At 39.8% G+C, this 15,800-nt stretch overlaps 1 protein-coding gene across 2 annotated transcripts in view; it reads right to left on the bottom strand.

Moving 5' to 3' along the window:
• The window catches only part of ANAPC4 (anaphase promoting complex subunit 4), a 34,041-nt gene extending 20,119 nt beyond the window's left edge, over positions 1–13,922 (bottom strand). For both annotated transcript variants that reach the window (XM_054582009.1, XM_054582010.1), the window contains exons 1-14: positions 13,786–13,922; positions 13,551–13,689; positions 10,556–10,661; positions 8,527–8,659; positions 6,889–6,963; positions 6,723–6,749; positions 6,586–6,630; positions 5,847–5,931; positions 5,050–5,154; positions 3,306–3,389; positions 2,100–2,186; positions 1,637–1,701; positions 853–895; positions 661–737 (exon numbers count right to left, since the gene is read on the bottom strand). In XM_054582009.1, coding sequence (XP_054437984.1) covers positions 661–737; positions 853–895; positions 1,637–1,701; positions 2,100–2,186; positions 3,306–3,389; positions 5,050–5,154; positions 5,847–5,931; positions 6,586–6,630; positions 6,723–6,749; positions 6,889–6,963; positions 8,527–8,659; positions 10,556–10,661; positions 13,551–13,679 — 1,061 coding nt within the window. In that variant the 5' untranslated portion in view covers positions 13,680–13,689; positions 13,786–13,922. The remainder of the gene's footprint in view (positions 1–660; positions 738–852; positions 896–1,636; positions 1,702–2,099; positions 2,187–3,305; positions 3,390–5,049; positions 5,155–5,846; positions 5,932–6,585; positions 6,631–6,722; positions 6,750–6,888; positions 6,964–8,526; positions 8,660–10,555; positions 10,662–13,550; positions 13,690–13,785) is intronic.
• Positions 13,923–15,800: the final 1,878 nt, after the last annotated feature.

Below are 15,800 nucleotides of genomic sequence, written 5' to 3'. Positions count from 1 at the left end.
CGTGATCAGCTCCGCCATGGAAAACACATCTGAGGGGCACAATGTGGACTGGGGAAGACCAGTCCAAAGGGCACTGTGCTTATTCAAAGAAAGGCGATGAAGGGCTAGGGGACTCAGCATAAAGGGACTTATCAAAAATTGAAGTCAATCACTGAGCACATGCACCTGCCAACTGCTTCGCTGAGGCAGCTGTGCAGAGAAACAGCATGAGACTTGAAGACCCGGGAAAGTCTCGGCCCTGACACTCACTAACTCCAGGCCGGCCACAAGACCGTTCTGAACCCCAGGTTTTTCTTATGTGAAATGAGGGTAATCATAACCAACACCTTCCCAAGGTATTAAATTGCAAAAGTGCATAACATGCTTTTTGTAGACTATAAAAATATTTAAATTCACTGCTCAAAAAAGGGTACATGCCCTATTATTCAAAGTACACTTCATGGTTGGGTGAGAAAACAAGTTCTTAAAGTGGAATTAGAAGATTGATTCCTTTTATCTTGGGTACTCCAAGATTCCCCTCAAATGCCAATGCAATAATTGTAGTTAGAAAAGGCTCAAAAAGAAAATGGCAGATGATGAATGAAGAAAAGGTTGCAGAAAGAAGACCAACGGCCAGCATGTGTAAATGCAATACCAAAAAATTCTAAATCACCTTCATACCTTTGTAAGTGACTTATAACCAATTTTTGAATGCTGGAATATGACGATTCTATAGACTGGCCAAGCTTTTTCAAGCCCTAATTAAGGGAAGAAAATACATTTACTATGCAAGATATTATATGCTATTCTAAAAAAAAAATATTAAGACTGTTCATAGCTACTGAAACACAAAGACACTTTAACCACACATACCTTTACTGTTAACTGGTTCATTAAGAGGGTCTGAAGTTCAGCACTACAATGACAAAGATAGTATTTTTAGTTTTTTCTAGTCAAAATCTGAATGAATCACTTTACCCTTTTAATTTCAAATTATAAACAAGATTTTTAAGTAAAATAAACAAAAAGAAATAGCCCAACAAAAATTAAGAGTCTGTTGTGCTCACAAAGGAAAGTCCAGAAGCAGACTGAAGCATGTATGAGGCTGTACTGTAGGCTAAAATGACATTTCAAATCAATGAGGAGGAGGTGTAATACTCAATAAACTACACTGGGCCATTATCTAAATGTTTAGGGAAAAAAGTAAAGTCTTCCATAGCATATGACCACATAAATCACATCTGGGACATGCAAATGGAATAAAAAATAAACCGATAAAACACACACACACACACACACACACACACACATCAGAAGAAAATACAGATCAATCTTTGAATATTTTAAGATGGGAAAGGTCTTCTTAAGGATAATGCTGAGAATAACACTAAGGCATATACTATAAAAGATTAGTTTGGCTATACAAAAATTTTTTAATTTTTACACATTTAAAAATACATTATATATTACACACACACAAAATGATCAGGTTTACATAAAAAATACATATGTGCATAGAAAAGCCTAGAAAGACATATACAATTTTTTTGTCCTTGTGTACCAGAATTAGAATTTTTTTATACTGAATAATTTTTGAAATAAAAATTACTTTAAAAAAAAGAAGAAAAAACAGAAGTACCTAACATGAGTTTATTACCTAGCTTTCCCCCACAACAGCAAGTGCATGAATTCATCTTGCACTGATGTGGTTGTGTTCTTTTCCTTAAAAAAAAAAAAAAGGATAAAATTATATGTATGGTTTAAATTGTAAGCATATTTATTCAAAATTACTGGAGCACAACTCCTTGCCTTTTCCTTAATCTTCCCTCAAATCCATATTTAAATTGATCACGTGCATACCAGTTACCAGGAAACAGCCGGTCAGCTCTTCCCAATGCCTGCCCTTATTCCCCGAGCCCACTGCCCCAGTGCACAGTCCTGTCCCCACCTAAGCTGGGTCAATGGGAAGAGGGTCCTTTCTCTTTAAGAAAATAGCTTGAGGTTAAACAAGGGCGTTTAAAAAGAAATCCCGATCTTAGCCTTTTATAGATCAGACTGATTTTTCTCATGTCCCTCATTAAGTTAGTTCTTGAGGGTAGAGGACACATCAGGTACATTACCTGCACGAATTTGGTGAGGCGAGAATCCATCTGCATGAGTATTTCTTCCCATGCTTCACACATACATGTTAGTGACAAATTTATGTACTATTAAGAAGAAGAAAGTATTAATATGGTAAAAAGTATTTAAATCAATATGCTAATTAAAATAATATGTGCTTCTTTCTGTTAATTGTTTCAAAGAAATCCAGATTTTACTTTCAACCACTTTTTACTTAGTTAAGCCCAAGGAAAAAAATGACCATAGCTACCACTTGATAATCACTTAACTATCAAGCATTCCTAAATTAAGTTTTTATCTGGTAAAACAGATATCCTCCAGTTTTTCACATATATGTTTTACATACACAAACTCTCAAAATGCTAGATTGGTCAGTTACTCAATCTTCAAACAGGATCTTTAAAAAGATTCTGACCTCCAAAAATCTTTGACACCAAGTCAATTAACGACTCTGGTAGACTGAAATAAAAGGCCACAATTCCACATAGCTCCTCTATCCAGACACAGAGAGGATTTCTCCAGTCCTTAATCTGGGCTGGACTTGTGCCTTGCTGCGACCAACACAAAGCAGAAGAGATACTGTGAGTCCAAGGCCCTAAAAGGCTTTGCGCACTTCCATGGCGCGCTGGACACCCCTGCCTCTGCCTCCCCTTCACGAACAAGCGGGGGCCGGTCCACTGGGGGGCGGACTGTGGGGCCAGACAAAGCCCCACAGCTAAGGGACACAGATCAGCCAGCTGATGACGCATGAGTGACCACGCCCAGCCAAGATGAGCCGAATCTGGTCCTGAGCAACAGAACCTTCCGGCTGAGCCCAGCCCAAACTGCGAAGACACAACCTACTGGAATCATGAGCTAATTTGGGATGGGTTTAGTAAGCACAAAAGCTAATTTATAAGATTTATGTTTTCCATAATACTTCCTTATAACACTTTAAAAATTCCAAAACACTATTTTATTTGTGGGAATATTTTAAAAGATCTATATTACTTTTTCTTTCTTTTTTTTGGAGAAATAAAAGTGGGTGGGAGCAGATGTTCAATTAAATTTTTCTTGCCTTAATGGACATTGTAAGATTATCTACCAGACTAGACACATTTACCACAGAGAGTTTGCTTTACAAAATAAAATTTTTAAGTTTTTTATTTGTACAACATTAGAAACTTACAGTAAATATTCACATAAAACAAGCTGTAAATAAATACCTGTAAAAGAGCTGAAATGTGAGTAAACTTTCTGGCCATTCGAGTTACTTCAGGTAAGAAAGAGTACAATAAATTGGTTTCAAGCTGTAAAATCAAAATAATAAAGTAAGTCACAGACACTTGAATTTTTAAAAAATTTTCAATTTCAGCTGACATTCAATATTGCATTAGTTTCAGGTGTACGCATAGTGGTTAGACATTATTTATATAACTTAGACGTGATCACCCCAATAAGCTGAGTACCCACCTAACATTATATATACTTATTACAATATTATTGCCTGTATTCACTACACTGTACTTTACATCCTCATAACTATTTTTTAATGGCCAATCTGTACTTCTTAATCCCTTTACCTTTTTCACACTTAATTCTTTTAAAAGATAAATCCATCTCTCTCTGGTACACTTCCAGTTATAAAATAAGTAAATCACAGGGACTTAATGTACAGCATGGTGACTACAGTCAATAATATTGTGGTGATCATTTCACATACAAATATCGAATAATTATGTTGTGCACCTGAAACTAATGTTATATGCCAATTACATTGCAATTAAAAAAACTTTTTCAAAATAAATAAAGCAGTCCCTACCAGCTCAAAAAGAGTCAAGGTCTAACTCTGTTTCAGCAGAAAGACTATGTCTATTCCTTCTGTGCATAATAGTTCTGAGACTAAGAGAACAAAATTTCAGGGTTTCTAAACTGCTGTGTTTAACTGTGCATAGCTCACCCTCCCGAAGTTAGCAACCCCCTCTACAGAGCTAGAGTAACTGTAATAATCTATTTTGTAACATGATTATGAGGAATTTAAAAAATCATCAAAAACATATGTAAAAAATTTTAAAGAAATTATAGGCTATTGATAACTACAAATTGATTATAATGGTATGTGAATTACATCTCAATAAAGCTGTTATTGAAAAATATCTATTACAAACTTCAAAGAAATAGTGAAATCATTTTATTGTACCAAATGCAATCCTGGAAATCATATTTTCACACAACCTTAAGAGGAAGAGCAAATATTAACCGTTCCAGTGAATTTTCTGATGCTCTGAATACAAGGCATGTTGGAAGGCTCACACATGTGCATACTGCCTCTCGTTTGTTCTATTTTATTTGAGAGTTAATGTATACTTAAGCCAGATGGCTGGGTTATTTGAGATGAAAATCTGGGGAGAGCAAGACTATAGTCTGAATACTCTGCAGGACCCAGTCAGCTGCCGCAATGTACACCTCCAGAGGCAGTGTGCTGGTTAACAAGCAGGGTCTCGGGGGCCAGACCGCTCAGCCTCCCTTTCCAATTCTGTGACATGGCGCAAGTCGCCCAGTTTCTCTGTGTGCCCGCTTACTCATCTATAAAATGGGGATAATAACAGTGCTTCCTATTAGGCTGCTGTGAGGATTCAAATGCATTATACCAAACCACTCAGTAGTTGGCAAATATTAGCTCTTACTATTACTAGGGCCACAGCCCTAAGAAAACACAGTACAGAGATGAACTGGTATAGCAACCAATTAATATGGTCATTAATAGACCATCAAAACACTGTTTTTATGAAAACTATACTGGGCATGGGAATAAGAACAAGGTGTTCATTTTAATAAGACTCTACCTGTAAGATTTAAAAGCCCCAAGTCAATGTTTTGCTTTTTGTGATAATAACCACTAGGATGATATGGATAATAAAACCTTTTTAAAAATATATTTACTTTTTGCTATCAGGTTTTAAGGCTCACCTGAAAGTACGAAACTTCTGAAGCACCAGTGGCAGACACCTCTGTGACCACAGACAATGACTTCAAATCACTTGATAAACACAATGCGAGACACGTACCCACAATCTGTAAGACAGTCAAATCCCGCAGTGTATTTAGTATTATTGCTACATTGCATCTGTTTACAATACAGGACGCGAAAATTTACAGAGGTGTAAAAAGCAAGCACACATGGCCTGGGTCCTGACACGCGTATGTAGCCAGCCTATGATGGTATACCTCCGCCTAGCCGCATGGACAAGGAAGGACACAGATGCACACGTGCACAGACCCATATTAAGGGTCCCAAATCAAGTGCTGGAGAACCAACATATTCCACAGAGTCCCCAATATTTTCTACCCCTCTAGGGAAAAAGCACCGGAGAAGAGAGAGACTTGGCAACCACGGGAGACTCAGCACCGCGCACAGACAGCTTCGGATGCCGTCTGTCCTATCACTAGCACGAACTATAGCTCTTACCCACCACGAGGCTGGAGAGTTAAGTCATAATCAAGTGTATCCTTTCAACCTTTTTTTAAAAAGCAAAACTCAACTAATTCTATGAAAGTTCCAGATCTTCACAGACACCATAACACTATTTTATATTTGTAAGAACATTATCTTTTTTTAACACTTAAGAACAAGGAATTCCAATAACTGAAACTGAGGGGGGAAAGTGTTTTATTCTCTTTTCACAAATCAGTTAGTTTCTAAGTTAGTTCACAAATCAGCTATATTCTAAGATAAACAATGTAGAAAATATTAAAGAACAACTTACCCCCGTGACTCTAGCAATTTTGAACATCCCATAAGCATAAAGTTCAATAAAGCCAGAGCTTCCTCCAAGGACAAGAATATTAAGCCTAATTAAAAATAATACAACAAGCTGAGGATATCAGTGAAGATGGAATTTTTACACCAAGATATAAACTGTTCCTGCTCTCCTATAATCTGCCTGCTAAAGCTTCCCTGCGGCGGGGAATGGAACAAACTAACTCGCTAATACTCAATATTCAATCACATCCGCCTTACTCTGTTTTTTCAGAAGGACAACATCAATTTTCTTCAGTCTAAAAAACATCAGCTTACAGTAAAATAAGAATATATTATTTTGACCATTGCATTTATATATTCTCAATAACAGACAATCCTTTTGCCAGCTAATACAAAGCACCATCAATTTTATCATGGCTCTGATGCTAAGTGTATTAAATGGGCTTAAATACCTTGAATATTTAAATTTAAATTTTAGAAACTCTAGTACTTCAATCCTCCTTTACTTCTTATTGAAATAAAACAAAGGTACACTATAATATTAAGCTTGAGACAAAGACCATATAATAAAAACATGTTAAATGATAGATATTAATGTTTATATATTGTTCAGAGGTGTTTGTTAGCAATAAAATAATATGACAAATAAAGGAACTGCCCTCGAAACTCTGAAAACTGCCTCAAATACCAAATGTTAACTTTAATAAATTAGACCTGTTATTTAAGATATGTACAAACTTTACCTGACATCTCCCAAAAGCTTAATAATTTCATCAGAATTTTCTTCACTAAAATATAAAAACAAATTGGGTTATTTTTCAACTATATAGTTCAATAATAAAATATTATCTTACTTGAAAACAAAAATGGCATATCTTACCTAAATATTTTTGAGGTGTTGCTATAACTAGAGAAAAACAGAGACTGGGGTAAAATATACTTAACAGAAATATATTTTTTAAAACAAATTAGAAATTTGCCACAGTGTTAAAAGTAAACAGAAATCTGCAAGATTAATTCCAATGAAATTAAACTCTGATACTTACTTTTTGGGTAATGTAGGTAGTTTAGGTAAGAGAAGATTTGATTCATCTTCGGCATTATAAAAGGATGTCAGAACACTAAAAAGAAAAAAATACAAGCATTATAAAAACACCAAAGATTTTACTTCTCTTTTCATTAAAAAAAAACTAGTTTTTTAAATGCCCAGTTTTATATATTATATATTACCAAGTAAACAGATGCCACACATATTTTACCATGTAAAATAGTCATAACAATCACAAACAAGAAACAGTGGAGTAGGAGATTTTTCATTTACAAAAGGGTTTATTTCTGAAAAAAAAAAGTCAGCCCGCCCACTTTACAGTTAGTGAAATGAATATTAGAAAACAATTATCTCAGCATATGAAATACACTTACATGTATTCAGTAGTAGATATTGACTGAGAATTTATGATTTCTTAACTATCATCTAAGAAGTGCCACTAAAACTAAGTACAAGAGTAATTTTAAAGAACACTGTAATTATTTTATTATTGAATTAGGAGTTCTATGGCTTACATGCATTTGGAGATTTGACAACCCAGCAGGTATATAAGATGACATGATGCATTTTGAAATAGCCTTATTTATTCCCTTTTTTCCTGTCAATTCTACCTCCAAAAAAGGTCGGAAATAAATGAGTGAGAAGGTAAAAAAGTGATCACATAGCAAGCATTTTTTCCCACTTGAACACATACTAGGTGTCCCAAGGGACCCTGGAATTTCCACAAAACATTGCTAAACTATGTAGAAAGTGTGTTAGAAATATACTTACCAGCTAGCTAGACAGGGATGGAAATTACACAATACACTCTGCTCCTTTAACCCCCATGACCGTGTGCACCTTGATTATTTGACGATGAACTGATTAATCACTCTATTCTATCTACAGTGAATTTCAAACCCCAGGCTAGATCCGTGTCATCCAATCCTTTACAGCCTCCCCCTCCACCGGACGCTGTCAATTAACATTCGGATTTGACAAATTTATTTGATATTCATTTAAACTTAATTAGAAAGGAAAAGCTAATGGAAAGAAAATGATCACATTTACTCAAAAAAGAAATTTTATTTTCAGTATTACCTAAACCACTCATCCTTTAGGCCATGTTTACTGCAAACCTGGTATATTACTTGACTACAAAGACTAAGGCAAAATTATGTTCATAAAATAGGAAACCACCGGGACCATGGACACACAAAAAAAGAACCTTTGTAGCATCAAAACAGAATGCTCTGTTTCGTGCTTTTCATATGATAAGAATATTTACTAAGGCACAAAAAATCAAAGCTTTAGACGAAATAAATGGTGGAAAGAAAAACAGAACCTCACTTTGCTAACCAGTAATTTTGATTAATTACTTGAAAGAATAAACCAATGATATAAACCACAAAAGTAACTATAAAGGAAAATCTTGGCCATTCAGATATTACTGCTCTTTGAAAAGATGTTTTTCAGAAGGAAAAAAAATATCTAACAAAGGATAAAAAATTTTTATCTTGATAAACTTAAGAACGAAATAAATGCAATGTATGCATATTCAACATACAGATACCCCTAAGTACCCATTTAAAAAAATGGAAATTTCAAGAATGTCGTCCTGTTTTCACTATAGGGACTTCTTTTTTTATTACTCTACCTGCTTTCTGCAGTCACTTCCATCCAATGCATACAAGAAACTGGAGCCTCCACAGAAAAGGAGTGCAGGCTTTCAGGTTTTTCTACATCACACAAAACAATTTTCTTGGTGTCAGCAAGAGCAAAGGCCAAAACTAAAACAAGAAGATATGATCAGAATAAATTAGTGTAACATTCGAGAAAAATAAATGGGTATTTCACTTCTTGTCCAGTTTTACTATTTTAAATACATTGTGATCACAGAACTCATTAAACCCAAAATTCCTTGCTTTAAATATTTTAAAACCTAAAAGATATCTTTGCACATACTTATGCTATTATCTAAGCTTACTTTCAAATGCTCAAACTTCCATGAGTTACCTACTAGTCTCCTGAGTACTATACTTAACATCTTACACATCAAAGCCTCTGGACTGGGAAGCCAGTTGTCACGCAGAAAATACAAACCAGGTCTCCACAAACTAACAATAATAATTGTATCACCCAGACACACTGGACCCATAAACATGCTTAAAAGGCAAAAAACCAATTCCATCTGCTTGGTTCTTGGGAGGTTTTTTTATTCCTCTGTTTTGTTTCTAACCCTTAATGGAAAAGAAGACCATCACTGTGAATAAATGATCAAGCACAGTTTCTCTGCCTGAGTCATTAACATCTTTCTAACATATTAAATTTAAGAATTCCTAAATAGCGGGCTCTGCGTTTCACTGTGTACTGAGACACAACTTGGCTAGATGTGAGCTAATCCAGGTTTCCCCCTTGTCAGAACAATTTAAAGCAATCTTGGAAAAAACCAATACCTAACAAAATCCTTTTTAGTGTCTAAAACACAAGACATTTTGTAATAAGAAAAATATCATTTATTCAAATACATTTTAACACACTGACTTTCATGATTTATTTTTGAGATCCTGGTATTTTTGGATGAATACTGCAAGATATCAAGATGTTACTTACAAAAGTTCTCTCATTTTACATGTACTTTTTAGAAAAAAATAAAAGATGACATGAGATGAGCTGAATGAGTACAGATAAAAATGGTTATCTGTAAGTGATAGGTTTTCAGGGCATTTTTATGTACTTATATTTATCTAGAAAAAATAATCAATGAAGAGTACATAACACTTTACAAAAACAATCCCGTTTTTTTCTTAAAAAAGTCATCAGAGATCTAGGTGAACTTTAAGCTATGATTTTACAGCATTTTACTGTCCTGGCTGTATGTGTACAACAGTTCAAATAACACTGTCAATTGTAAAAACAACACATGAAGAGAAGGGTTCAGTCGTCAGAGCCGTAACCAACTACAACATAACGAGCTACAAAATAAAGGGCACCAGGAGGAGAAAAATCATGCAGAAATGGGAGCAACGGGGTCAGAGCTGATGGTCTTTCAAGTGAGGCAAGCATATGTGCAGACAGCACATTTACAAGTCAAACTTTTTTATTTTTAAATTTTAGAGAGAAGGGAAGGGAGGGAGAAGGAGAGGGAGAAAAACATCAATGTACAAGAGTAACATCAGGTGGCTACCTTCTGCAGGCGCCCTGACCGGGGGCTGAACCTGCAACCCAGGCACGTGCCCCGACCAGGAATGAAACCTGTGACCTTTCAGTTTGCAGAACGACGCCCAACCAACCAAGCCACACACTAAATGCTAAGATGCACTTTTGGGATAAAAGAGTCCTGATGGCATTGAACTAACTAGGGGGTGGCAGGTGAGGTCTGGGCCAAGTTGTGCAGGACAAGACAGCAAAAAGAACAAAACCAAAGTGTTTTGTGTATCCCACCAGATTTCATTTTGGAGTTATCTTCTCCAAGAAGTCAGATTTTATTTTGGAGATATCTTTTCCCAGAAACAAAATGGCAAAATTAATATGAGTTCTATGAAAATGTTTGAAAAGAGTTTAAAGCATTCTAAAAAACAAAATTCCCAAACTGGTATTTAAAATTTTAGCATATAAGGAGAACAATAAATTCCGAAAATAAAACTTTCTTTGAAGAGTACTCTGCGAATAATAAAAATCATTACGTTTGCCATCTGGTCTCCAAGCCAGACAGGTTACTTCCTTTCCTGTATTTTCATTTGGTGGAAAACTCCAAACTCGATGAAAACTTGCAAGTCGATGAAGTAATACCTATGACAAAACAGATATAATGGCAGGAAACAAAACTCCATTTCCAAAAGTAAAATAAACCTAGATCCCTCCTATAATTTTTTTTTTAAGTCACCTCAAGTATAATATTTAGATCTCAGAAGAAATTAGAAGACAACAGTGTCTGAATGAACTTAAGGTATTTTCAAAATGAGTACAACAGGTCTAATTTAACTCTACCCTATACATTTTCCTATCTTTTATGTTAACAGAAAACTTGTCTTTTGGAAAGAAATAAGGCTGCCCCAGAAGATAATCAATCTCTCAATCTCTCTCTCTCGCGCTCTCTCTCTCTCTCTCTCTCTCTCTCTCTCTCACACACACACACACACACACACACACACACAACCATGAAGAAAGAACACAAACAGCACTAGAAAGGAATGGGTGATGGAGTTAAATAACAGCAAACTCGGAATCAGACCACTTGGGATCTAACTTCAGCCACGTCCCTTAACTGGCCTTGGATGTGATCTTGCCACTTAGCCATTCTAAATTTCCATTTCCACATGAGTAAATTCCTACCTTGGAGGGTCAGGATGATGCCCCAGAGCTCCTTAGACTTCAAAAGTAAGACTGTCCCTAGTCCATCCTCTATACAAACAGCCATTGAAAATGAGGAAGAAGAGGAGAACTGCAGGTGTTCCTAGACTCTGACCCCGCCCCCCCTCCCGTCCCCGCCTTCTCAGTGCCCTGCGCTCAGCTTCGCCGCTCCGGCCTCACCTCTTGGCGTCCTCACTCCCCGCTACAGCAGCCCCAGTGGGCGGCCAGGACCCCTAAGAAATCGCTCAGCCCCCAGCCTCAGTGCTCTTTTCCGAGCACATCTTTGCCATTCCTTACTTCTGAAATCCTTCCTCTGCTCCCTCCAGAATTCATGGTCAGGTATCATAAAGATCCCCTATATCTTCCTTCTCTTCTCTGAAATGTGCTTCTCACCTGAGGACACTGCTTCCCTGCAGGATTCTCAGGTGGTGGCCACTGTCCTCTCACATCCCCTGTACTATTACGGGGCTAGGGGATGAGGCACGTTTTGTCCTTGATGCTCGATGCCATTCTGGATGGTTTTTCTTCTCCTCTAAAATCCTCTAACTTTGAATCTTACGCAATCAAACCAGATTGCCCATGATCCCTCTTTAATTGCCGTCATCTAAAGACCCCTAGGCCACCCCTCATTCCTGGAAGGCGTAGACTCCTGCCGGGCTCACTCATGCCTTCCAGCACCACTCACTGTCATTCTCAGTCATTTCTAGAGCTTTTCAGTTCTCAACTACCTCTGCTCCGACGATCACCTCTTCCACCTCACCTCAGTCACTCCCAGGGTCACACCCTTGACCTTGCCATTGCCAACAACTACAATTCCTGCCACAATCTCACTGGCAAACCTGCCACTTTCCATCACTGCCTCTGTCTTTCCTGCTTATCCTTACTTATACCCAACTTCGATACTTCAACCTCACCAAGACATACAATCCATTGATTCTACCACCTATTCATTGCCCCTCACCGCCCACATGCCCTCACGTCCCTCCTTAATCAGGTTAGAACCCAAGATTCATCATTATGATCACTCCTCCTGCGTAAATTTCAACTCCCTTGCATCTCTCTTGCTTTGTCGTACTTGCCAAACAACAACTCTGGTTAAACCCAACCACATCTGCACCCACATAGTCAAAAAGAACAGCAGAGACATACAACCGTGCTCACGACTTTCCCTTGAACTGCAAGACCATTAGTCTTGTGTGGCACTTAATAATGACCAGCAATCCTATTCGGTTTCCCTAGTCTACTTGCCTAGTCAGCTTTTTCATGCCTTTCTTTTCTCCTCAAACTTCTAATATTTTCTTCCCCATCCTCACTCCTAGATAGGGCCCTTTCTTCTCACTAAGACAATGGAAGAAACAACTGCCCACTATTACATCTACCCACCTGATAGCTGGCTCCCCTAAAATCTCCCTTCCCCCCTACCTCTCAGGTTGTATTATCTGCACTCCTCTCTCTAGAGCAATGACAAAGTTCCAAAGCACCCTGGCAGAGGAGGGAGGCTGGATTTCACGGAGGTCCCTGAAAAAGTAGACATCAGTGCCCTGGCGATGAGGGCAGGCCAGTCCATGCAGCAATGCAGCCCTGAGGCTGCTAACTTTCCCTACCACCCAGTTTCCAAGCTGGCCAGGGAGCTATCAGGACACCTGCAAAAAGGCCAAAGGAGGAAACGTGCACAGGTGAAGGTTTCCTTACAAAATGGCTGACAGGCACTAAGCCCTCCAGCAGAAAGGTTGCTACAATCAGGATGAAGCTCATAATACATTACCAACTAAAAATGCTGCCAACACTCATGCACATTCCATCAGGAATTCAGTGAAACATCACTCCCTTGTTTTAAACGTATTTACAATGAGTGGCGGCTATCCAGCATAAAATATGAAACTTGGACAACATAATATGGATGCTTAAACACAGCTCTGTGGCAGGTACACGCATCAACATTTGCGGCTAAAGTTGGACAATAACTCATCTTCTTTCTGCCACTAAACTGCAAGCAAACTTTGGGCAGAGTCTGTGGACCTACCACTACAGCTTGCCGATGACTGACACATGATGAACATCTAAAACACCCATTTAACAAATAAATGACGAAAACTGACGGGGAGGCAGGACTGTGATGATTGTGTGAAGACTTGTTTTCGCCATAAAGTACGTAAACCGGGCATATAAATTATCTTTCCCATGCGTGGTCCCTTATGCTTTCATTTGAAGTTCAGAGCCGGCCTGGAAGGGAGGGGCGGGGTAGACAGGTGGCCCGCCCAATCCGCAGAAGGGGAAACTGAGGCTGGGGCAGTCTCTGACTTCCTCGCCGTCGATCCGCTCACTCACCTCGCCCGCGGTGTTGGCCAGAGCAATGAGATCCCGCTTGGGCGACCAGACCAGGAAAATGATCTCCTGCGGCAGCTGCTTCTCTCCCACCACCCGGAAGGACGGGAAACAGGTCGGAAAACGCAACATGGGGGCGACTCTGCAAAGACACCTCAATCGGAGGCCGGCAGGCGCGCCCCGCGCCCGCGCGCACTCGCCTCCGGCCTACCCCGGAGAGGCCCGACCGCGGCGGTACCTGCGAGGAGCCCTCAGCAGCCACGGCGGCCCGGGCGGCCTCTCCCTCCCACCGCCGCTGCGCGCCCGGGCTTCTGCTCCGGCCTCCGCGCGCTCAGGGCACTTCCGGCGCCGGGACTTCCTCGCGAGAGGAAGAAGGCGGCGGCGTGGGCGCGGGACTGGGCGCGGGATTAGGTGCGGGCGGCGCGCCGGCCTCACCGCAAGACACGGACCAGGAGAATGGCGGGCGGGAGCGCGCGGCCGCTGGGAGCCCAGGGGACGGGCGAGGGGGGCGCGCGGGCTGGACAGAGGGGCGGGGTGCCAGCGCACGGGCACGTTGCCCGTTTATGGGTAAGGGCTATATACTTGTGTGCGTTCGTAAGACTTGTCCTCTTTTGCGGACATTCCTTGCTCTCGGTGAATGGGCAGTCACAGGTTTAGGGTTGAGATCTTAAAGAGGAAGGGGAGACGAAAAGGAACGCAAACTTTGTGTCCTGATCAGCTGAAGCCTCCTTTGACAGTTTCTGAACCGGTGTTCTCAGTCCGGGTTGCTCAGAAGAATCACTTGGAGAGTTTTACCCCTTCCCCCGGCCAAGCAGTACCCCAGACCATTAAAGGAGAATTCATAAGGGATGGTACCCAGTATTTATTGAAACTCTCTAGGTGTTTCCAATTTGCAGCCAAGGTGGGAGGACCCTCCTCTAAAACGTCTGACATGAGCATATACCTTGATTCTTTATCCCATGGGAGACTCACAACTTACTAGCAGTAGCTCCACCGTAATGAATGAGGGCTGTGGGCTCGTCCAGCGTTTATCCCGTAGCTATTGGAGCATGCACTATGTGAAAGAATCTTGGCTACACAAATGCACGGGACATAGGCTCTGCCCTAAAGGGCTCATAGCTCCGCCTGGCTGACCAGTAAATGAGAACCCACCTGTTGTTTCCTTATACAGGGCACACTTAAATATTTAAAAGTACCCACAACTTATGGCTGGGTTAAGAGAATGCAACATTATCCTGTGAGTCTTGAACTTAAAATCTATGGCAGAAAGACATTTACCTTTCATTTCTTTTACTATTCAAAGGAGAGAAGGGCAGCAGATCAGCTTTCAACAAGCCCCATCATCTTGCTCTCTTATCTGGATCTAGCCTGGAGGGAAGTAGGTGATAGAGGTAAAGGTTGACTAATTCATTCAGCAACAAATATTCCAGGCACTGTTTTGTGCCATACACTGTTCTCAACTCTTAATGCTGACCCTGCTCCCTTTCAGCGATGGGCTTTTTGTCCTTGCCAAACAACTTAGCATGTCCCTCATTTCCAAGGTGAGAATGGAGTTGCCTTTTTATTCATGAAATGCATTTTCAGGTGTTAATGTTCTGGGATGGCATTAATAGATTATCTGGACATATATACTCAGTGTCACGGGACATACAAGGGTAACTACCTGCACACTATGAAGCCTTCACAAGAGTATGAATTTCCCAGAAGGTATCACGGGCACAGGAAACAGCAAGGGTGTGGAGTTCCAGATGCAGCCAGGAAATAGCAAATCATATTATGTTGGCCATAGTAGTGCCTCATGTGTTTTGGTGGGAGTGAGGGGCAGTGAATGTCACTGGAAATGATCCATAGTAGCCATAGCACAAGAGCTATATTAACACAAGTGTTCCCAGCTTTTTGTTCTTCCCGGTTTGGCTTTACCCACCCCATTCCCTAATGAAAACATTGCTTTGTCAAATTGTTTTGTTTGTACTAGTGTGACACAAAATTGTGGCAAGGGCCAGAACCTCTTGGCCCTCAGGGGAGGCCTGCCTGGTGGCCTTCCAAGCTCAGAGACCTAAAAACCACATGAGATGGTCTGAAATGAAAACTTTCTAACTAGAAGCAGTTCTTGGCAGGTAGTCATGTCCCAGGTCAGCATTTTTCCCTAACAAAGGCCAATCTTAAAGCCTGTCTGTTCTCTTTTTGCATCTAAGATAACATACCTTCGGAATGTCAAATTTCCTTTTTCCAGACCCCTCGAAGTACAGGCGC

The sequence above is a fragment of the Pteronotus mesoamericanus genome, unplaced genomic scaffold (assembly GCF_021234165.1).
Source record: "Pteronotus mesoamericanus isolate MK-2021 breed Mesoamerican mustached bat unplaced genomic scaffold, CSHL_Meso_final contig_68, whole genome shotgun sequence".
Classification (NCBI taxonomy): Eukaryota; Metazoa; Chordata; class Mammalia; order Chiroptera; family Mormoopidae; genus Pteronotus; species Pteronotus mesoamericanus.
This window is presented reverse-complemented; position numbering and strand designations above follow the sequence as displayed.